Source organism: Mustela erminea, chromosome 8 (genome assembly GCF_009829155.1).
Source record: "Mustela erminea isolate mMusErm1 chromosome 8, mMusErm1.Pri, whole genome shotgun sequence".
Taxonomy (NCBI): domain Eukaryota; kingdom Metazoa; phylum Chordata; class Mammalia; order Carnivora; family Mustelidae; genus Mustela; species Mustela erminea.
In genome coordinates this window covers 9,293,531-9,317,380 of record NC_045621.1, presented here as the reverse complement: position 1 = coordinate 9,317,380, position 23,850 = coordinate 9,293,531, and the positions used below count along the sequence as shown (strand labels likewise).

The 23,850-nt window shown below is 37.9% G+C and overlaps 1 protein-coding gene across 8 annotated transcripts in view; it reads left to right on the top strand.

The window, feature by feature from the left end:
* Positions 1 to 20,697, top strand: part of SF3B1 (splicing factor 3b subunit 1) — a 38,374-nt gene extending 17,677 nt beyond the window's left edge. For 3 of the 8 annotated variants that reach the window (XM_032354289.1, XM_032354288.1, XM_032354287.1), the window contains 20 exons: positions 311 to 481; positions 3,477 to 3,714; positions 4,864 to 5,076; positions 5,326 to 5,447; positions 6,762 to 6,959; positions 7,057 to 7,158; positions 7,708 to 7,887; positions 8,855 to 8,941; positions 9,083 to 9,353; positions 9,844 to 9,989; positions 10,081 to 10,227; positions 10,372 to 10,497; positions 11,014 to 11,235; positions 11,510 to 11,692; positions 11,782 to 11,893; positions 13,398 to 13,518; positions 13,870 to 14,001; positions 16,242 to 16,514; positions 17,848 to 18,064; positions 18,352 to 20,697. In XM_032354289.1, coding sequence (XP_032210180.1) covers positions 311 to 481; positions 3,477 to 3,714; positions 4,864 to 5,076; positions 5,326 to 5,447; positions 6,762 to 6,959; positions 7,057 to 7,158; positions 7,708 to 7,887; positions 8,855 to 8,941; positions 9,083 to 9,353; positions 9,844 to 9,989; positions 10,081 to 10,227; positions 10,372 to 10,497; positions 11,014 to 11,235; positions 11,510 to 11,692; positions 11,782 to 11,893; positions 13,398 to 13,518; positions 13,870 to 14,001; positions 16,242 to 16,514; positions 17,848 to 18,064; positions 18,352 to 18,510 — 3,420 coding nt within the window. In that variant the 3' untranslated portion in view covers positions 18,511 to 20,697. Of the gene's footprint in view, positions 1 to 310; positions 482 to 3,476; positions 3,715 to 4,863; positions 5,077 to 5,325; positions 5,448 to 6,761; positions 6,960 to 7,056; positions 7,159 to 7,352; positions 7,382 to 7,707; positions 7,888 to 8,854; positions 8,942 to 9,082; positions 9,380 to 9,843; positions 9,990 to 10,080; positions 10,228 to 10,371; positions 10,498 to 11,013; positions 11,236 to 11,509; positions 11,693 to 11,781; positions 11,894 to 12,932; positions 13,003 to 13,397; positions 13,519 to 13,869; positions 14,002 to 16,241; positions 16,515 to 17,847; positions 18,065 to 18,351 lie in introns of those variants that run through there. The other 5 variants (XM_032354286.1, XR_004288423.1, XM_032354290.1 and 2 more) reach the window with 5 other exon arrangements.
* The last annotated feature ends 3,153 nt before the right edge of the window (positions 20,698 to 23,850 follow it).

Sequence of the window (23,850 nt, the reverse complement as noted above, 5' to 3'; positions counted from 1 at the left end):
TCTGAACTGTTACGTATGTGAATTTTAAATGAAATTTCTTCAATGAAAGCGTTACTCTTTAAGATTTTACTTCACTGTTTTTAAAGTAGGGTGCTCTGTGTTACAAATTCCAGCGGTGCTCATCTTCTGTTCAGAAAGACAGTTATAGAACTAGAAATACAGAAAGGAAAGGGAAATAAGGTGGGACTCCCAGTAGCATAGAAAGCAGAACAAGGGAAGACAATGACATTAAATTGAATGACTGCTGATTATATGAAAATATGTTAAGAAGGTTTTGGAGATAACTCAATGCCTGTTGAAATATTTTTAGAGAGAAATTAGGCAGCAGCTAGCAGAAAAAGCTAAAGCTGGAGAACTAAAAGTTGTCAATGGAGCAGCAGCATCTCAGCCTCCCTCAAAACGAAAACGGCGTTGGGATCAAACAGCCGATCAGACTCCTGGTGCCACTCCCAAAAAGCTGTCAAGTTGGGATCAAGCAGAGGTAATTTATTTTCATTTTTAATGACGATTGTTACTATTTTTGGATTTTCTGTCCCACATGGAGTGTGTTAGCCTACTCTTGTTGACATCAAGTTAACACAGACCAGGTGGCTCAAACAATAGACATTGATTTTTTTCACAGTTCTGGAGGCTTGAAGTCAATATCAAGGTGCCAACAAGGTTGATGTCTGGTTAGAGTACTCTTTGGCTTATAGAAGGTTGCCTTCTTGCTGTGTCTTTACGTGGCCTTTTCTCTGTGTGTGCATGAAGAGAGTAAGCGAGGTCTCATGTCTCTCCAAAGGACACCAGTGCTGTCAGGTTATGGCCCTAACCTTAGGACCTCATTTAACCAGATTACCTCACTAAAAGCCTAATTTCTAGATAAAATGACATTGGTGGTTAAGGGCTTCAACATAAGTTTTTTTGGGGGAAGACACAGTTCAGTCCATAACCTGGAATAAAGGAACGTCCCTTCTGGAGTATTAAAATAGATACTTCAATATGTCACATTGTGGAGGTTGAGTACAGTATAGTGATCTTCATTTTCGAGATGGATAATTGAACCACCTGACCACTGGTGTCACGTGGGTAGGGCTACCGCATTACCTTAGTCAGTTCGTTTTCTTAGAGAACATGTTTGGGGATTGTTTATATTGTTTTATTTGTTAAACTTTTTCAAAATTGTAAAATAATAATAATAACATAAAATTGCCATTTTAACCATTTTACAGTGTACAGTTTGGTGGCATTAATTACACTCACAAAGTTGTATAACTGTCTCCACTAATTTTGAAATTTTTTCATTACCTTGAGCAAACAGTAATCATTAAGCAGTACTTCTCTATCCCCTCTAGCCCCAGAGAAAATTTCAGAAGAAGAATATCTCCTTGAGAGCTTTTTTTTTTTTAAAGATTTTATTTATTCATTTGACAGAAATCACAAGTAGGCAGAGAGGCAGGCAGGCAGAGAGAGAGAGGAGGAAGCAGGCTCCCTGCTGAGCAGAGAGCCCAATGCGGGGCTCCATCCCAGGACCCTGAGATCATGATCTGGGCCGAAGGCAGAGGCTTTAACCCACTGAGCCACCCCCGTCAATAATTTATTTATTTACTTCAGTAATCTCGGTACCTAGTGTGGGGCTCAAAATTCATGACCCTGACATCAGGAGTTGTATGCTCTTCACCTGAGCCAGCCAGGCACCTCCTAAGGTCACTGTTTTAGTATAAGATTACTGCAGATTTATTTACACACCATGGCAGTATTTTCCCAAACCCAGAATTGGGATATAATAAACCTAATAATTTCCTCACACTTGAGTTTAAGGTAGACCTTGAGGAGTTCCCATTTGCTTGCTGATATGTGAGAAGATTTGGTTCTCTAGAATATGTTATTATTCAATTTATTATTTGTTTTAAAGATTTATTGATTCGAGAGAGCAAGAGTGCACAAGCAGGGGCAAAGGGAGAAGCAGATTCGCCTGCTAAGCAGGGAGCCTGACGTAGGCCTCGCTCCCAGAACCCTAGGATCGTGACCAGAGCCACCCAGGCACCCCTAATTATTACTAAATTTAATTATGTAATTGACAATGCTAGTATTAAAAACTGGGAAAGAGAAACTTGTGCTGTTATTTGTATGCTCATGAAAACTAGACACGAGAATTTGTCTTATAAAACTGTAGAGTTTCAGATGCTGTTTTCTCTCATTGTGCTCGTTTAACACAGCTCCATCCTAAATCAGGACTGTGGGAGTTACAGTGGATAGTACGAAGAGTTTATTTCCTACCGGATCAGCAGGAGAAGCAGTTGCCAAATAGGAAATTTTGAGCAATTTATCTGTTTCACTCACCTAATTGAAAATTTCTCAGCTCTGAATGATACATAGAATCTTCTTAATGCAAAAAAAAAAAAAAAAATTGAGCCTTCAATTTGTTGTGGTATTTATGCAGTTTGCAAGTATAAAGCTAAATGGAATTCTTGTGTTGGATAGAGCATCCGATTTTTTTTTTTTTTTTTTAAAGATTTTATTTATTTATTTGACAGAGAGAAATTACAAGTATACTGAGAGGCAGGCAGAGAGAGAGAGAGAAGGAAGCAGGCTCCCTGCTGAGCAGAGAGCCCGATGCGGGACTCGATCCCAGGACCCTGAGATCATGACCTGAGCCGAAGGCAGCGGCTTAACCCACTGAGCCACCCAGGCGCCCAGAGCATCCGATTTTAAATTAAAAAAGTGTATTGTAAAACCTGTGGAATACTGCACCATCTTAAATACAAATTTTGTTTGCCCAACACTGAAGCACCTGCTGCTTTGATACTGTATTGTCTGCACTGTGCAAGTTCTGTTACCACGGGCTGTCGGATGCCTTGCATCACCTACTCCTTGTCTCCATTCGAACGATAATGGGAGAGCTTTGATTACTTCACTCTACTTCTGATGGTTTTTTCACTAGTCCTGTCAGCATCAGTTCGAGAATAGTACAGATGTGACTGTAAACCTCAGGGTTTGAAGTTCTCTGACAATATCTAGTTATATGATGATTACCCAGGTGATCCAAAACATACTTAGATTAATTAAACACACAAGAAGTTGAACAGAAACACTAAAATAGTATCTTAGTGAAAACTCATAGATAATATGTCTCTAAGCACAGTTTGGGAAACATTGCTGTAATTTAAAGTTGACATTTTTGATCTCAGATCTAGATAGAGAAGGTTTAGTGATTTTCTCAGAGTTACGGAGCTACTAATGATATATCCAAGACTTATACCCAAATACATTTTTTTTTTAAGGTAGGGCTTTTTCACTGCTTCACATTATTTTTACATTGTTTTTAGTCAGACATATTTGCTATGAAGAAGGTATCTCTTAAGCAGGACAGTTTACTCTCATTTATACAGAATAAGACTAAAACATTTGTTTGCAATTTTTTTGGTAGAAATTTTCTAGGAATTTTTATGTGGCTGTGTAGGTATATGAAATCAAGTGTCTTTTGCTTTGTTAAGACCCCTGGACATACCCCTTCCTTAAGATGGGATGAGACACCAGGTCGTGCAAAGGGAAGTGAGACCCCTGGAGCAACCCCCGGCTCAAAAATATGGGATCCTACACCTAGTCACACACCAGCGGGAGCTGCTACTCCGGGACGTGGGGACACACCTGGCCATGCGACACCAGGCCATGGAGGCGCAACTTCGAGTGCTCGTAAAAACAGATGGGATGAGACCCCCAAAACAGAAAGAGGTACTTCTGTTGGAATCTTGGTGTGGTTTGTGTTTGGGTGAGATACTGACTTGAATGAATGAATGATATGTTTATAGGAGGAAATCTGTTCACATCTCTAGTCCTGGGTTAGAAAGGCAAATAATCAGTCGCTTTGGGGATAAAGAACTAAGGAGATCATATGCCTCAATTCTTTTCCCTTCTTGAAAACATACAATGTACCATTTTAGCCATTTTAAGTGTAGCGTTCAGTGGTGTAAAGTACAGTCGTAGTGTTGTGCAACCATCACCACTGTTCATTTCTAGAACTTTTTCATCATCCTGAACAGAAACTCTATACCCATTAAATGATAACTCCCCATTCCCTCCTCTTCCCAGCCCCTGGGAACCTCTGTTCTATTTTCTATCTATAAAAATTTGCCCAAATCTCTTAGTGTTTTTTTGTGTAAACTGTTTTAAGCCATGTTTTATTAATTTTTCGTGAGACTAGCTGTGAGAAGTTAAGATTTATTTATTTATTTATTTATTTTTAAAAAAAGATTTTATTTATTTATTTGACAGACAGAGATCACAAGTAGGCAGAGAGGCAGGCAGAGAGAGAGAGAGAGGAGGAAGCAGGCTCCCCGCTGAGCAGAGAGCCCCATGTGGGGCTCGATCCCAGGACCCTGGGATCATGACCTGAGCTGAACGCAGAGGCTTTAACCCACTGAGCCACCCAGGCGCCCCAGAAGTTAAGATTTAATAGTACATCTGTTACACTAAAATTTTATAAAGGATTTCTAATGATATGGGAGAGGGCTTAACATAGGAAAGAAGCAGTTTAGAATTGGACATGGGGCGTAATCTCAACTGTATAGAGAAATCAGAAGTAGCTCAGGATGCACAAAGTGGCTGTTTCTGGGTTGGGCCTTTGTGCCTGGTTAAAAAAATACTGTGGTGTTCTCTACTCCTCAGTGATTACTGTGTTTTTGTAATTAGTGGGAAAGAAACAAAAAATAATGTAGAAGGATAAATATGAAAAAATTTAAACTTTAAATGGGTCTCAATTTTAAGAATATCCTATTTTTGAACTTGACTAGTTTTAATATGTTAGCTTTTTGAGAATAAACAGTAATTTTTTAACAGTAGTTAAAATGTATTTATTTCCTTTTTTTTGTTGTTGTTTTAAAGATACTCCTGGACATGGTAGTGGATGGGCTGAGACCCCTCGAACAGATCGAGGTGGAGATTCAATTGGTGAAACACCAACTCCTGGAGCCAGTAAAAGAAAGTCACGTTGGGATGAAACACCAGCCAGTCAGATGGGTGGAAGCACTCCTGTTCTGACCCCTGGAAAGACACCAATTGGCACACCAGCCATGAACATGGCTACCCCTACTCCAGGTAGATAATCTCCCATTGGAAATAATTTTTTCCCCCCGGAAGTATTTTGAATTTTTTTCCTCTTAGGTATTCTGTTTGCTATTAATGCCTACTTTTAGCAAGAATAACTGGATTAAAAAGTTTTGGTTTGATTTTATAATATGAAGCAATTAAAATTATAATTGATATTAACTGTCTTATATCCCAAGGGCCTATGTAATGATAAAGACATGCACTATAGATTGTAATGGAAATTTGCTCTTTTGGTAGGTCACATAATGAGTATGACTCCTGAACAGCTTCAGGCTTGGCGGTGGGAAAGAGAAATTGATGAGAGAAATCGCCCACTTTCTGATGAGGAATTAGATGCTATGTTTCCAGAAGGATACAAGGTAATAACAAGTATCGGTTTGGTGATATTTAGGAGGTGAACTTCATTTAAATGTTTTTTGAAGAAATTGATTGGTCAAGTTTGTATTGGCCTTGCCTAGATTTACTACTGCTGTTCCATTCTTGTAGCTATTTCCAAGTATATTTCAGTTCCAAAAAGTAATAGAGATGAGAAAAATGAATGACATGAAGCTTTTATTACTTTTGGAAGGTGAGAAATTACAAGGACTTCTAGGACTGTACTTTGCTTACTGCTGCCTTCATGTGGAATAGCTTGAGGCTTTAGTTCATCAACTGTTGGAGATTGAAGCTCACACTTGGTCACAGTCTTACTTTGTGCCTCACAAGATTTTGTGTACTTAAGTTCTGGATTGCAGATAAGCACAAAGGATATTCTCTTTACCATAGCAGCTGGAAGTTTATTTTAAATTACAAAATTTTCAAAGTACCCGGGGCTCAGGAACCATTTGCTGGTCTAAAGGTAGCCTGTGGTCGTGTAACTGGAACATAAGACATCTAGATGGCCTTTCCGGAGCCTTATGTTGCCAGTGCCTGCTGCTTTTTAAGAGTTTGTATTTGTCTGTTTTTCACCTTGTTAGATTTATATTAGAGTGTTTTAAGTGTGCATGAATTTTATAGCCTTCGCATAATGCTATGGAAATAGATGTTCTACAACTTACTGTTGACTGCCTAAATGTCTTCTCAGCTGCAGTCATGATTTTCTCAGTATCAGTAGGAGAGAAAAATCTTCGTGAATCTTAGGAGAAGTTTTTGGTTTAATCAAATGGTGTATTTTACAGGGCTTTGGTAAATATTTTACTTTTGGTTTTTATGCATTTAGTTTTATACACTTAACTCATTTTTGTTCAACTTAAATATTAATATTCCTTTTATAAAAAAGTGCAGAGATTTATTCTAATGGTTTTTCATTTTATTAAAATTAACGGTCTGTTTGCATTTTGTAAACTTACTTCCATTTATGGCCTGTCGGCTCATCAGCTTGTTTATATAGGTTAATGTTTGAAAGTGATCAGAATATCGTAAGCCTGCTTTAGGTACCTCATTTTCTGACATTCCTAATATTGTTAATTTATATTTCAATTAGGTCAGAAATATGAATGGTTGTCATAACAGATTTTAAACATAAGAGCCCAAAGATGGGATCAGTGTTAATTCTTGCTTCCAAGCAAGAAGTGTCTAGCTAATAAACTGTAGGATACTTAGTGTAAATATTACTTATTGTGTTCTTATGTAAAATAATGTAACTTTATTTTATAAAGTCAAGAAAATTCTAAACTGTCTTTTAACTGTACTAGGTACTTCCCCCTCCAGCTGGTTATGTTCCTATTCGAACTCCAGCTCGGAAGCTGACAGCAACTCCAACACCTTTGGGTGGCATGACTGGTTTCCACATGCAAACTGAAGATAGGACGATGAAAAGCGTTAATGACCAACCATCTGGAAATCTTCCATTTTTAAAACCCGATGATATTCAGTACTTTGATAAACTTTTGGTGAGTGGTAATAGCAGAACTAAAATACTACTTTTTACTTAGGACTTCAAATTGCAATATCTTAATCTACCTTTACATTTTCTCTGTTTACTCTTAGGTTGATGTTGATGAATCAACACTTAGTCCAGAAGAGCAAAAAGAGAGAAAAATAATGAAACTGCTTTTAAAAATTAAGAATGGAACACCTCCAATGAGAAAGGTAAATACCAGTTCACTAAGTCATCAGGTTCTCTGTAATTTTATGTTTAGAAATCTGTAATTAATCTTTTCATCTTTACCAAGGGCAAAGTGTAAGAGAAAGAAAGGTGTGTAGTATGAGGGATTTAGCTTTTTAATCAAACAATTTATGCTAATAAGGATGTTGAAAAATGAGATTCTCCTTTTTGTTCTCAGGGTCTTTAAAACATGCTGAAGACACTAAGGTAATTAGTGGAATTATGTGAGGAATTACATAATACCATATAATCTGAAAATGGGCATTGCTTTAGTGGAAATCGAGGAGTTTTTATTACACCCTGTGGCTCCATTATCGTACTAAATTATTACGCTTTTTTGAATTAACTGAAAACATTGAACTTCTGTCACAGGAGTTCAGAGTAATTTGATGGCAATGTACTCATACTACTCTGTGTAAGATGGCTCTGAAGTTGACACTAAAAATATCAAGTTAAAGAAAATCATGGAGTAATTTGTTCAGAAGCTTCAGTGTAAAGGATTACAGCTTTCGCTCTTCCCTTTCTTCCCCCAGGCCGCGTTGCGTCAGATCACTGATAAAGCTCGAGAATTTGGAGCTGGTCCTTTGTTTAATCAGATTCTTCCTCTCCTGATGTCTCCTACACTTGAGGATCAGGAGCGTCATTTACTTGTGAAAGTTATTGATCGAATATTATACAAACTTGATGACTTAGTTCGACCATATGTGCACAAGGTTTGTTCTCCTCAAGTAGTGTTTCTGCTGGTTGAATATTTTTTAATATAAAGGGAATTCATGGATTTTTAAAACCAGCTTATTGTATTTGTGAAATTTTAAAAATTCTGAAAACATAATAATAGCCGAGGCATCCATTCATAGTATAAAGGGAAATTTCAGCCCGTTGCAAGACATTGAGTTAACCAGTATTAAATTTACATGTCCTGAGACCCTTTTCTTTGCATATGCATACATTACACATATACAAGTATGTGTGTATATATATATATATAGAAGGAACTTTTTGTCATTTTTACAATGGATTCCTGTATTCATATTTTTTCATTTGCTTTTATTGATATAACATTAGGATGAGAAAAGATGTGTGTCGGTAGCACGCCGTTTAGCATTAAGGATCCATCTTTCTGCTAGTGGTAATAATGGCTTAGAATTGTAAAATGGAGATTGATGTATAAGTTACTATCTTCTAAAATGTTGACTGTTAATCTGTGTGATTAATAGTTCTCCCCAGTTTTCTCTCCCCTCTCTCTCTCTGATAAATAAATAAAATCTAAAAAAAGTAATTAAAAAAAAACTCCTTGCTCGGCGGGGAGCCTGCTTCTCCCTCTGCCTCTGCCTGCCTCTCTGTCTGCCTGTGCTCGCTCTCTCCCCTCTCTCTCTGATAAATAAATAAAATCTAAAAAAAAAAAAAAAATTAAAAAAAAAGTAATTTAATAGTTCTCCCCAGTTTTTATCTTAATATTTGTCTTTGTATATCTTGAACTTGCATAGTTACAATTTTTAATTCATCCCTTGATTAATAAAGTCCTGGTAATTATGTTTCCTAGTAAAACATGTTTTGTACACTTCTGTGTTTAAATTACATAAATGGCCTATAATACATTTTTTCTATATGTATATAATTTTGTTACATGAGTATGGCATTAGTAATTGGTGTAAAAATGTAGCTCTTTTTCTTTTTCAGATCCTCGTGGTCATTGAACCATTGTTGATTGATGAAGATTACTATGCCAGAGTGGAAGGTCGAGAGATTATTTCTAATTTGGCAAAGGTATTTACATTGTATTTCTAGAGAAGAAAGTTTGTCTTCATTGATGGAATTATTTCATTATATAAAGAGTTAAGGGTTAAAAAAAAAAGTTAAGGGTTAATGTTATCAGCTTATGACTGTCCTCATTTCTTGACTTTTTAGGCTGCTGGTCTGGCTACTATGATCTCTACCATGAGACCTGATATTGATAACATGGATGAGTATGTCCGTAACACAACAGCTAGAGCTTTTGCTGTTGTAGCCTCTGCCCTGGGCATTCCTTCATTGTTGCCCTTCTTAAAAGCTGTGTGTAAAAGCAAGAAGTCCTGGCAAGCGAGACACACTGGTATTAAGATTGTTCAGCAGATCGCTATTCTTATGGGCTGTGCCATCTTGCCACATCTCAGAAGTCTAGTCGAAATCATTGAGCATGGTAAGTTGTAACCTAACTTTGTCTTTTATAAGACAAGTGTCCAGGGCGCCTGGGTGGCTCAGTGAGTTAAGCCACCGCCTTCGGCTCAGGTCATGATCTCAGGGTCCTGGGATCGAGTCCCGCATCGGGCTCTCTGCTCAGCAGGGAGCCTGCTTCCCTTCCTCTCTCTCTGTCTGCCTCTTGCCTACTTGTGATCTCTCTCTCTCTGTCAAATAAATAAATAAAATCTTAAAAAAAAAAAAATTTTTTTTTTAAGACAAGTGTCCTGAATTTGGCTTACTGATTTGGAGGGATAAATGGAAGGGCTTTAACTATATCAACACAATATAATTTATAATAGGACTTGTAACATTATCTGCTTGTAGGCTGTGGTTCGTCCTGGCTTTGCCTCATTTTGTCCGATGTGAACAGATTCTTCAGTCTGACACAATGGTGAGGTTGTGAAAATTAGGAAATGTCACTTAGTTACAACCTGTGTTTGGTTTTCTAGGTCTTGTGGATGAGCAACAGAAAGTTCGGACAATTAGTGCTTTGGCCATTGCTGCCTTGGCTGAAGCTGCAACTCCGTATGGTATTGAGTCTTTTGATTCTGTGTTAAAGCCTCTGTGGAAGGGTATCCGCCAACACAGAGGAAAGGTGGGTTCACCAGATAGATTTTATTTTTCATTTGATTTCTACTCATTGAGGCTTAATTTATTAAGTATGCAAACTTTTTATTTTAAAATAGGGTCTGGCTGCTTTCTTAAAAGCTATTGGGTATCTCATTCCTCTTATGGATGCAGAATATGCCAACTACTATACCAGAGAAGTGATGCTGATCCTCATTCGAGAATTTCAGTCTCCTGATGAAGAAATGAAGAAAATTGTGCTGAAGGTAATTGTTACAAATTTTTATCCCAGATTTGTTCATCAAATTGGATGTGTTTTATGGTTCAAAGAGAATATTAAAGCACGTTAAAAAAAATAACTGTTGTGTGTTAAGCCAGGCCAGTTTTACTATTATTTTTTAACCTTTTAGGTGGTAAAGCAGTGTTGTGGAACAGATGGTGTAGAAGCAAACTACATCAAAACAGAGATTCTTCCGCCTTTTTTTAAACACTTCTGGCAACACCGAATGGCTTTGGATAGAAGAAATTACCGTCAGGTAAACTTTCATTGTACAAAATATTTTCAAGGTATTCCTGGCTCTCTCAGTCCGTAGAGCCTGTGGCTCTTGATCTCAGGGTTGTGAGTTCAAGACCCACTTTGGTTGTGGAGCCTACTTCAGAAAAGAATATTTTCAAAAATTCTTTCAGCTAATTTTTAAGTCAGTTCAAATAAATGTTACATATTATTTTTTGCCCTGGTTACCTCACAGTATGTGCTTGATTGTGAAAGGAAATGAATTTTAGGTAGCCAGTTAATTTCCATTTTGATTTTGCATGCTATGATCAATTCCCAACCAGGAATTAATGTCTTTGTCTAGTTGAACGAAATGCTGAACCTGTCTAGGTAAAAACATGACTACAGTCTTACTTAAATCACTTTGACATATACCCACAGTTATGGTGTTTTTTTGGGTCACTTTTCTTTTTAAGGTTTTTAAAACAGGAGTTAACTGTTCCCAGCATGCTTGCTAACCTGAATATATCTAAGGGGTTCTTTTTTCCTTCCTTTCTAGTTAGTTGATACTACTGTGGAGTTGGCAAACAAAGTAGGTGCGGCAGAAATTATATCTAGGATTGTGGATGATCTGAAAGATGAAGCTGAACAGTACAGAAAAATGGTGATGGAGACAATTGAGAAGATTATGGGCAACTTGGGAGCCGCAGATATTGATCATAAACTTGAAGAACAGCTGATTGACGGCATTCTTTATGCATTCCAGGAGCAGACTACAGAGGTATTATTACAAATTATATAATGGCAGATTGCTGCATTCATGTTTGTAAAACACATTAGTTTTCAAACAAATAATTATTACTAAAAAGTAATTGAGTTTAAAATTTTTAAAATGCTCTTGGTCTCATTCCAATTGTCTATGGAATACTCTTCTACTTTAAATCTTTAGATTTCATTTTGTTAAAACAGTACTAGCATTTTTAAACTAGTCAGTCACAAACTGACTTCTAGTTCTCAGCGTAGTTCTAAAATTTAACTTCATTTTCTTTTCTTAGGACTCAGTAATGTTGAATGGCTTTGGCACAGTGGTCAATGCTCTCGGCAAACGAGTCAAACCTTACTTGCCTCAGATCTGTGGTACAGTTTTGTGGCGTTTAAATAACAAATCGGCAAAAGTTAGGCAACAGGCAGCCGACCTGATCTCTCGAACTGCTGTTGTCATGAAGACTTGTCAAGAGGTAAACTTTTGTGTGAGAGTCTTGCTTCTTCACCAGATAGTTTCATGTGAATAGTAACATTTTAATATTATTATTATTTTTTATTACAGGAAAAATTGATGGGGCACTTGGGCGTTGTTTTGTATGAATATTTGGGTGAAGAGTACCCTGAAGTATTGGGCAGCATTCTTGGAGCACTGAAGGCCATTGTAAATGTAATAGGTATGGAATTTGCTGGTCATGTAAGAATTTTTTTGTTTTGTTCCTTTAACTTCGTTTTTTTGTTTGTGTGTTTTTGTTAAAAGTAAAACACAGAATCGTATTTAGGAGTTGAATAATGGTTTCTGATATTTTGTTTTACTTCAAAATTATAGTGAAGTTGGGATGTCCCAGAAGTCTCATTTGTTTAAACTCATTTATATTGTACTTTAAAAAGTGAAAAGAGGACAAGGTTAGGACCTGTAAGAGAGGTGGGAATAGTTAGAACTTAAGAAACTTTGAAGTCCGTTGGAATAGAGATTTCCTAATAAAAATAGTATCTCACCTGAAATGTATTCAGGGAGTGAGAGGAGACAATGCTGAAGTTTTAGTTTTAGGACAAAATATTATATATTTCTTTAACCTTGAATTAGTACATGATTATGGCAGGTTTTTCTGTTTGCTGTCATGTTCCAGGAACATAACCAGGGAGAAAAGTGAGTTTTTCAAGTTTTTGTTTCATTTTATTTATGTCTAATTCTTTATCCATTCAGTTTCCTAACCCAAAGTGAAGACACAAGTATATTACAAATGCTCTTGGGTATGGAGCGCAGAGATTTTATTATTTTAGGACGTTATGGTGAAGCAAACAAATGGTGTCTTTTGTTTAATCTTTCATTCCAGTTGACGTGACTGTTGGGAAAGTGACTTCTGTATGGTTTAGAAGAGCCAAAATAACCTAGCAGGAGGTCAGAATAGCTGACTCTGGTAGCCACTGTTTCTCTCAGTTTATTTTGTAAGGGGCTTTTATGCAGTATAGGAGATCTTTGAACCATCGCATTTACATATAATCCCCAATTTACCCCTGACTTCTATACTTGAAGATAGCTGTTTGCCAAAAATAAGTTACTTGGCCACTGTGGGGCTCTGGTTTGCAGGGAGTTTTAAACCATATTGTTAATCAGGGAAACATGGGGAAAGCAATGGAGAGAGAATCAGAGCAAGCAGTTCTAGTTAGAGCAAGAGCCCCCTGCCAGCTGCCTCCTTTTTTCTCTCTTCATAGGTGTAAATACCATCCAAGTATGCCCTGCATTGCAGGGAGACTGGAGATCTGTTTGTTTTGCAGTTAAAGGGTAAGGGGGCCCTTTCTGGAAAATTTTGCTTTAATTTACATGTCTACCTCTGGCTTATAATGTTGTGTATGGCCGGAACATAAACCGTCCCCATATTTAAATGTGAGTGTACAAATACATTCCAGAACCAGATAAAAGTTTTTTTTTGTTGCCGAGTATCCATCATTCTTTAAATCACTTCACTAATTTCTCTCATTTCTATGCATAATCAGAAGTTTTAATAAAAAGTTAAAAATTCTGAGTCTGGTCAGAATCGGGAGCTTTATCTTTCCATAGGCAGCTGTAAGTTTATATTTATGCCTGGTCGTGTATATTATATTGCTGAGTAAAAGGTGAAACGAACAAAGGGTATAGTTCAGATGTTTATTGATAGTGTGTTGACTTTTGTTAAATAGGTATGCATAAGATGACCCCACCAATTAAGGATCTCCTGCCTAGACTCACCCCCATCTTAAAGAACAGGCATGAAAAAGTACAAGAGAATTGTATCGATCTTGTCGGACGTATTGCTGACAGGTAAGCAGATTATGTAAACAGTTTTATGAGCTGTATGGGTTTTCACATTTAGCCACTTTTTATTTATACTGCAGATTTGCTTAATGTTGCCAATATAACTATATATATGGTAAGACTATCCAGTGAAATTTTCAGTGAAATTTCAATTTGGGTGGTAATGAGAGGTGGCAATATGGTTTTAAGATTAAACCATCCTTTCTGAAGAGTAATGTTTTTATTTATTTAATTAATTTATTTATTTTATTTAATGCTTAAACTGAGTAGGTGATCGTGTTTTGAGAACTGAATTGTAAGTTTACCTTCAAAAATGTCTTCTTGCCACCAAAAAAAGTAACTTTTTTCTTAAATTAGGGGAGCTGAATATGTGTCTGCGAGAGAATGGATGAGGATTTGCTTTGAGCTTTTGGAGCTCTTAAAAGCTCACAAAAAAGCTATTCGGAGAGCCACAGTCAACACATTTGGCTACATTGCAAAGGCCATTGGGTGAGTATTACTTACCTTTATGTATGTATTTTTAACTTTGTCATAAACCCATAGTGTTAGAAAAGCTTCTGTTTCTGTAGTCATTATCTAAAGGCACGGTGTCAGTAATACAATTGAGAAGTACATCATTTAACCACTGACCTTCAGTTTTTGAGATATTTTCTTAAGTTTCAGATTGAATTAAAATAGTTTTAGGGTTTTTTTTCTTTTTAATTAAAGATGTATTTATTTATTTATTTTTAGAGAACAAGAGCAGGGGGAAGGGATAGAGGGAGAGTCCTAAGGGAACTCGCGCGCTGTGTGTGGAACCCACTGCCGGACTCGATCTCAGGATCCTGACATGGCCTGAGCCGAAATCAAGAGTCAGATTCTTAGCTGACTGAGCCCCCCAGGTGCCCTTAGATGGAGAGTTAAAATTTAATCACACCTCAGATATATTCAGAAGGAAAACAGTACCATCTTTGGAGTAATTTCAGATTTTTGTTGGTCTTTTTCAGGATATTGTTTAAAATGTTATGGCCAGTTCTTAAGAAAACAATCAGCATAATTTAAGTCTCATGTTAATGCTTGTGTGTTGTTGGTTTTTTTAGGATTTTACTTACTTTGAGAGAGAGAAAGCAAGCACAAGCCTGGAAGAGGGCGGAGGGAGGAGAAGCAGACGCCCTGCTAAGCAGGGAGCCCGCCATGTGTCTTGATACCCGGACCCTGAGACGTGTGCTGAAAGCAGACACTTACGACTGAGCCACCCAGGCACCTCAATGCTTTGTGTTTTAAAAATAATTTTCTAGGGATGCCTGGGTGGTTCAGTCGGTTAAGCATCTGCCTTTGGCTCAGGTCATGGTCCCAGGATCCTAGGAATGAATCCTGCATTGGGCTCCTTGCTTTGCGGGAAGCCTGCTTCTTCCTCTGCCTCTGCTTCTCCCTGCTGCTCGTTTGCTCTCTTTCTCTCAGATAAATAAATTTAAAAAATAATTTTCTAAAATGAATCCACAAACAACTGAAATTATATCTATTAGATAATCTATGGTTATTTGCTTCCACTTCATCAGAATCAAACTAGAAGAAATAGTTTTTTTGGAAAATGAGATACCATATATACATGTAGCTTAGTAACAGAAAATATTTTCAGACAATAAAAGAATAAGAAGACAAAGTCTCTTTACCATCACCCTCTTTTGGTAGCAGTAATAATTTATTTCAGCAGTGATACATTCAAGATCTTTGCAATGAACAGCCTTTGTGCGTTGTTTTTTGTTTTTGTTTTTGTTTTTAATAGCTCCCGTGTCTTTCTAAGTTTGTGGTAAAATAAATGCTTGAAGATGTATAGATGTAATAAAGTTACGTGGGAGGGAAGATGAGAAAAGGAAAGTAGATATTGTGTGTTGGGGCATGAGAGACCACGGGTTGGATACTGCCAAGCTCTAGTGGCCGTGTTTTGACCACTCTAGAATCATTCATTCTAATCATTTAATTAAACTTCTTTATATTAGGAAGTTTACTAAGGACTAAAAATTACATTTGATAATGAATCCATTGAATTATTTTCATTAAGAGATACATTTTTAATTCTTTTTTAAAAGTATTTTATTTGTTTATTTGTCAGAGAGGGAGAGAGCACAAGCAGCGGTAGTAGCAGGCAGAACAGGCCGGAGAAGCAGGCTCCCCACTGAGCAAGGAGCCTGGTGTGGGACTCAATCCCAGGACGATGGGATCATGACCTGAACCAAACACTTAACATACTGAGCTACCCAGGTGTCCCTTTTACTTATTTTTTTAAAAATGTCTATCTATTTATACTTTGCAGGGGAGGCAGCAAAGCAAGGTTTATTGAGTGATAGCAAAGTGATAGTACAAAGCTCCCAAGGAGGTGTAGGGGACCTTGAGAAGGTTGCCACTTCACAGGATACTTAATGGAAATGAAGTTCTTGGGTGTTTGGGCCGCTCAGTCATTCAAGTATCTTGCCTTCAGCTGAGGTCATGATCTCAGGGTCCTGGAATCAAGCCCTGCTTTGGGCTGTCTGCTTTTCCCTCTCCCTCTGTGCTCTCCTTTCTCTCTCTCTCTCTCAAATAAATGAAATCTTAAAAAATAAGTTCTTAAATAGAAACAAGTGCCAATTTTGTCATAAAATTTAAAAGTTCCTAGTATTTACCATAAAGTTATATTCCTTTGCACTTTCTTCTTTTCAAAAAAAAAATTGACTTATAATCTGACAGTTTGTTGACGCATTGCTTTTTTTCAGCCCTCATGATGTTTTGGCTACACTTTTAAATAACCTTAAAGTTCAGGAAAGGCAGAACAGAGTTTGTACCACTGTAGCAATAGCTATCGTCGCAGAAACATGTTCACCCTTCACAGTACTACCTGCCTTAATGAATGAATACAGAGTTCCTGAGCTGAATGTTCAAAACGGAGTGTTAAAATCACTTTCCTTCTTATTTGAATATATTGGTGAAATGGGAAAGGACTACATTTATGCTGTAACACCATTGCTTGAAGATGCTTTAATGGATAGGTAAGTGACCTAAATTAAATGCAACAAAGTAGTTATAATTCTTCCTTTAGAACTTACTGGAATAATTATTATATGACCTGTTTATTGTGCAATTAGCAAATTTTTATGATTAGCGGATTTTTATGAAACTGAACATGACTGTTCAGATAATATAAATGCTATATTGGTTCCCCACATTTTCTTTTCCAAGTACCCCCTCATCTTTTTAATTCCCCTTTCATATCTTAGACCAAATACATTTTGAAAAGTAGTAGTTGATAAGCTTTTGTTTCAAAAATTAAAGTCAAATATAGAGGAAGTGATAAGTATGAACTTACTGATGTGACAAAGAGACCTGATCTGTTTAGCTTTATGTTACTGGATGTGAAGCAGAGATTTCCATTAGGCTTTTGAACTTCTGAACATTGCCATGCCCCTCCCATTTCAGGCCCCCGCTTGTGCAGAGAGCGGCCATTAATCGAGCACTGCTTGAGTTGTTGGACCGACTGATGCCTCTGTCTAGACCGATGAGGGGCTTTCTGCACAAAAGTAACTGAAGAATGTAAAGGAAGGGTCAGGGTCCAGGTGGTGGGCATGACTGTCTTGGCTCTTTATTTTTCAGGAAAGATAAGCTATTCAAATTGGAGCCAGTTCAGTTACTTTTGTGTACAGATTAAAGTTACTCATTCATCCCCTTCGGAAAGGGAGACTTACTAGGACTGAACAAGTTACCACAAGCTATAAAGGCAAGTCAGAGACAGCAAGAACCGTGCTCTGTAAAAGTCTGGACACCGTGGGCCCAGGAAACTAGAAGCACATTGTTCATACTCCTCAGTGAGGCGTGCCTGATTGTCGTAGCGCAGGCAGCCTTTGAGGTGTGTGCCCTGAAGTTAAATATTACATTCTGTGTACTGTTAGGTTGAGGTGCAGCTCACTGAAAATTACTAAATGAGAGGAAACAGTACTTCATTTGGGGAAGTTATTAATGAGGAATATTCTTTGCCAGGAGGTCTAATAAATGAAGCGTTATTACAGTGACGATAAGAAATAGAGTCGTTAATTCAGTGTGTTTTCTTAATACCTTTAAGGTACTGTTAACTTCCTTTGAAGTCAAAGAGCATGAACTTGTTCTTTATACCCCCCCACAGCCTTATTACCTGATGTTTGTACTCAGTTGGGTAATTGTAGAATAACTCAGTGATTTGTCATAAACATAAATGCAGTTAACATGGGATGTTTGAAAAAAGTTTTGGTCCTTCTCCCCAAATTGCATTTCTGAATGAAGGCAGGCAAATACTTGTAAAATTAACACTGTGTCTTAACAAAGAGCTTTTGTCCCCCCGTCCTGTTACAGGGACCTTGTACACAGGCAGACGGCTAGTGCGGTGGTGCAGCACATGTCACTCGGGGTGTATGGATTTGGTTGTGAAGATTCACTGAATCACTTGTTGAACTATGTATGGCCCAATGTGTTTGAGACCTCTCCACATGTGATTCAGGCGGTTATGGGAGCCCTGGAGGGCCTGAGAGTTGCTATCGGACCATGTAGAATGTTGCAGTATTGTTTACAGGTAAAGTTAAGATTTTAAGGGTTACTCAGTGCAGAAAATAATTTAGTGGAATTAAGTTACTGTTACTAATTATGAAGAGGGCATTTTGTACCATATGGGAGGACATTTGTGGGGGAGGAGAGATCACATTTTGTCTTTGCTTGTTGCAGCTTTGTACATTTGTCAGGTTTTTTTCCCTTTTAAAGGGAAGTATTTGGAATCCATCTTTGTGGGCTTTTTGCTTAGTTTTGCTAAGGTTATGTATGTTACTGAAAACTGAAATAAAATATGACTTGTAATTATTCTAGGGTCTGTTTCACCCGGCCCGGAAAGTCAGAGACGTGTACTGGAAGATTTACAACTCCATCTACATTGGTTCTCAGGACGCGCTCATAGCACATTACCCAAGAATCTACAATGATGATAAGAACACCTATATTCGTTATGAACTTGACTATATCTTATAACTTTATTGTTTATGTTGTGTTTAATGCACAGCTGTTTCACCTCTTAAACTTGCTTCGATTTGGTGATATAAACTTTTAAACATTGCAGATCAGGTAGAACTGGTCATAGAGGAAGAGCTAGAAATCAGTAGCATGATTTTTAAATAACCCGTCTTTGTTTTTGATGTTAAACAGTAAACGCCAGTAGTGACCAAGAACACAGTGATTACACACGCTATACTGGAGGGATTTCATTTTTAATTCATCTTTATGAGAATTTAGAATTCATTCCTTGTGTTTAAAGGGAATGTTTAATTGAGAAATAAACATTTGTGTACAAAATGCTAACTTGTGTGTGTTTTTTGAACATGACTTGTAAAATGCGGAACTTTGATGAAGTATTGGTTTGTGTAGAATAAGTGGCTTAATTTTATTTTCTGTTACCTGGTTTATAGAAAGTAGTTAGCAGAATATAAACTATATAAAGTGATGGCATCTTTGTCAAATTCCATTGTTCTGTTGATAATGACATCAAGAAGAGTAGCTTTGAGGGTTCACCTCAAACTAGCACAACCGTTCATCACCATAGAACTAATAGCACCTTTGCTGACCTGTCTTGCATAATACTATTTTGCACTTACATAGCGCCTTTCATCTCTTGATTTCTCAAAATGCTTTATGAACATGTTTAAGAGAAGTGATTCAAGTCCTAACTCTTGAGTTAGTAGTTAGAAGGTGGGGAAGGTATCCTTACTTCAAAACTGCTTTCTACCTAAGTATTGCTAATAGAATAAGACAATCTTTGGGCTCTTTCCCGTGTCATAAGCCACTACTCAACAATGTATTCAGAAAATACTTGTTGAATACCTATTGTATACCAGTCACTGTGCTTAGTGTAGGGGATGCAAAGGTGCTTTTGACCTGCCCCTTGCCCTTAAGAAATGCGGAATAGTGGAAAAGAGGAGACACATCTAGTTGCCTATTACGTACTGTGGTTAAAATGTCTGGGTTTGCTTAAATTGATCTGTAGGTGTCAAGCATAAATCAAAATCGTTTAATTCTAGAGGAACCAAGCATTAAAGCAGTACTTACTATGTTTTGGCAATGACTTTAAATACATTTTCAGCTTTTCCTAATTTTCTGACCAAAATTTTCTTCATAGTCCTTTTACTGCCCACAGTAGTGTTGTCTCCTTTGGTTAGTACTTCAGTGAAGTCTAATGAGAAACGAGATTGTGCAGCAGGGTCAGCCTGGGATGACTCTGCAGCTGTGAGGAAAACTGGTCCACTGGGACGAGGAGGTTGGTTCCTCCAACTGTGAACACTTAGGGCCTCCTGTTTTGGAGGCTCACACGACGCTTTGCAATTGGCTGACTCTTAAAAATGAATACTGAGCATTAGCTGACACTTCAGGCGGAATTTTTAACTCCTTACTGTTCTTGTGTAACATAACTGTGACAACATGTCAGTGTGTGCTAAAACAAATTGGCCAAATCATCTTTTTAATTCTTGAAATTTTTGTAATAGTAGCCCCCGTGTAACTTTGTATGTTGCTCTTCCCTGTAGTTAATGTCAAATGACTCTTAGTAATTTCTAATCGTGAGAATTGAGGAAAATGATTAGGCTTCAAAGCCAAAATTTGTTTTAAACCAGTCTTGGATAAATTTAGTTGTATTTTCACTTCAAGTACTTGGGTAACTTCAGTTTGCTTGGGCCCTGGCTCTTTATGGAAAATAAATCCGCTTTGTAGTGGCGATGTGGAACAAAGGAGACTGCCTGATCTGACTTTTACTGATGCAAATAATTTGAAGACAGGTGAGGGGAATATGGCAGTGACCTTAAAGGATGGGACCAAATAAAGGCTCATAGACGTTTGGATAATTTTGTACGCTTACTATTGAATAAGGAAAGCATTTTGTGACATACCCTTGTGAAAGACGCTATGTAAAGTTTTAACTTTCAGAAGACTTTTTCTTTCGCACTTTCTTTTGGTGTTTCTTAAAGCCAAACTTAAGCAGGAAGAAAATGTTCTTAAGGGGAGACAGTGGGTGGGTTTTTCTGTGGGCTTCTGTTGGTTCTTCTGGGGCCCTCCGATGGAATTGATCTCTTTGGCTGTTCAATTTTTTCATAATTGTATTTTTAAAATTTGTTGTACGGTGCCCTGTGAGCATCAAGTACCACCAGATGAATAAAACTTATTATATCTAAAGTCTTAAGACCAGTTTTTAATCTTAGTTGACTGTATTGTTACTGCACTACACTGTTGTGGTTGTGCCATTTAAATAATACTGAGCTCTGGGTTTTCCAGACAAGGGAACTTAATACTTGAAAAACCAAAAAATTTCATCAAATAAGAAAGCAGCTAGAAAAGGCAGTTGCATCTGTATAGGTTTAATTGATTCTTTGGCTTCTAGTGCCCCTTAAATCTCATAGGTTAAAAGAAATAGAAACTACAGCTAAGAGGGTTTTTCAGCCTTGGCATCATTGATATTTTGGGTTAGATGACCTTTTTGTAGTGGGGGTGCTGTCCTGGGCATTGTAAGGTTGTTGAGCAGCATCCCTGACCTCAACCACCCACCCACCCTAGTTATAACAACTAAAAATGCCTCTAGGTTGATAACCATTGAGATTTGTTTGGACAGGACTCACGTCTGATAAAATCGTGGTGTATAAAGCATTTCATTTTAGGCAGCATTTGCCTAGGAAGTAACTAGATAAACTATTTCACAAATACTTAAACATCTATGTTGGATAAATGCCACGTAAGTCTTGGGGAAGGCAAACTAAAAGCATTTAAGATGCTGACTGACCTCTCTGATCCTCAGAGAATCTCTTGCTCAGTTGGAGGCCACTGTGAAGTGCAGGGACAGGAGGACCAGTGGCTCAGTGTGCACTTGGAGTGCAGTGTTTCAAGGCCCTAGTTGTCACCTGTGGGAGGTGGGGTGTGTGATAAGGCAGGAGGAAGAGGGCAGGCAGTGCACAGAGTCCTCCCCCACTCCTTTTTTTTTAAAAATGTGGATAGGAAAACAATTTAAGGTGATCTGACACAGAATTTAGATTTGCCAGGAAGTCAAGGTTTATAGTAGGAAGGAGTAAGTAAACTAGAGAGTGTAAGTGATATTTCTAGCATTGGTGCTAGAAAAACTAAGTTTCAAAAATTTATTTAATAATCTAAAAAGAATATGAAAGGAAGTGCTTGTATATCATATTGGACACAGACTTTTTAAAAATGGCCTAATAACTTTTTTTGGAAGGAGATTAGTAGCAAGTTAGTGAATGAGAGGTTCTGGAGAAGATTTAAGACTGAAGTCATATTCTGGAATATGTCCTGGAAAGAAACTTGCAAATAGGAAAAACTGTTAATTATTCCTACATCTAACTGCACCCTAAACTTTAAAATTTTTTCAAATAATGAAAAAAGTTGGAAGAATAGTAAAACGAACACCTATGTATCCTTCACCTAAATTTAGCAATTAAAATTTTGCTAAATCGTTCTCCATGTTTTTTGTTTTTAAGGATTTTATGTATTTATTTGACAGAGACACAGAGAGAGGGAACAGAAGCAGGGGGAGTGGGAGAGGGAGAAGCAGGCTCCCTACAGAGCAGGGAGCCCGACGTGGGGCTCAATCTCAGGACCCTGGGATCATGACCTGAGCCAAAAGCAGCCGCCTAAAGACAGCCACCCAGGCGCCCCCTCCATATTTTTTTAAGTAGTGTATTTTTTTTTTAAAGACTTGATTTATTTGTCAGAGAGTACAGGCAGGCAGAGGCGGAGGGAGAAGCAGCCTCCCCACTGAGCAAGGAGCCCGATGTGGGACTTGATCCCAGGACGATGGGATCATGACCCAAGCCAAAGGCAGCCGCTCAAATGACTGAGCCACTCAGGTGTCCCTTAAGTGGTGTATTTTTTTTTCTCAACATTTAAAAAATTATTTATAAACAATGTATTATTAGCCCCAGGGGTACAGGTCTGTGAATCTCCAGGTTTACACACTTCACGACACTCACTATAGCCCATACCGTCCCCAATGTCCATAATCCCAACACCCTCTCCCTCCCCACTCCCCCTGGCAACCCTCTGTTTGTTTTGTGAGATTTAGAGTCTCTTATGGTTTGTCTTCCTCACTTCCTACCCCCAAAACACCCCACGTTGCATTTCCACTTTGTCATATCAGGGAGATGATATGAGAGTTGTCTTTCTCCAACTGACTTTTTTTTGCTAAGCATAATGCCCTCTATCTAGTTCCATCCACGTCTTCGCAAATGGCAAGATTTCATTTCTTTTGATGGCTGCATAGTATTCCATTGTGTATATATACCACATCTTCTTTATCCATTCATCTCTTGATGGACATCTAGGTTCTTTCCATAGTTTGGCTATTGTGGACATTGCTGCTATAAACATTCGGGTGCACGTGCCCCTTCAGATCACTACGTTTGTATCTTTAGGGTAAATATCCACTAGTGCAATTGCTGGGTCATAGGGTAGCTCTATTTTCAACTTTCTGAGGAACCTCCATGCTGTTTTCCAGAGTGGTTGCACCAGCTTGCATTCCCACCAACAGTGTAGGAGGGTTCCCCTTTCTCCGCATCCTCGCCAGCATCTGTCATTTCCTGACTTGTTAATTTTAGCCATTCTGACTGGTGTGAGGTGGTATCTCATTGTGGTTTTGATTTATATTTCCCTGATGCCGAGTGATGTGGAGCACTTTTTCATGTGTCTGTTGGCGATCTGGATGTCTGCTTTGCAGAAATGTCCGTTCATGTCCTCTTCCCATTTCTTGATTGGATTATTTGTTCTTTGGGTGTTGAATTTGCTAAGCTCTTTATACATTTTGGATACTAGCCCTTTATCTGATATGTTGTTTGCAAATATCTTCTCCCATTCTGTCAGTCGTCTTTTGGTTTTGTTAAGTTTTCCTTTGCTGTGCAAAAGCTTTTGATCTTGATGAAGTCCCAATAGTTCATTTTTGCCCTTGCTTCCCTTTTCTTTTGTGATGTTCCTAGGAAGAAGTTGCTGCGGCTGAGGTCGAAGAGGTTGCTGCCTGTGTTCTCCTCAAGGATTTTGATGGGTTCCTTTCGCACATTGAGGTCCTTCATCCATTTTGAGTCTATTTTTGTGTGTGGTGTAAGGAAATGGTCCAATTTCATTTTTCTGCATGTGGCTGTCCAATTTTCCCAACACCATTTGTTGAAGAGGCTGTCTTTTTTCCATTGGACATTCTTTCCTGCTTTGTGGAAGATTAGTTGACCATAGAATTGAGGGTCTATTTCTGGGCTCCCTATTCTGTTCCATTGATCATGTGTCTGTTTTTGTGCCAGTACAATATGATGATGACAGCTTTGTAATAGAGCTTCAAGT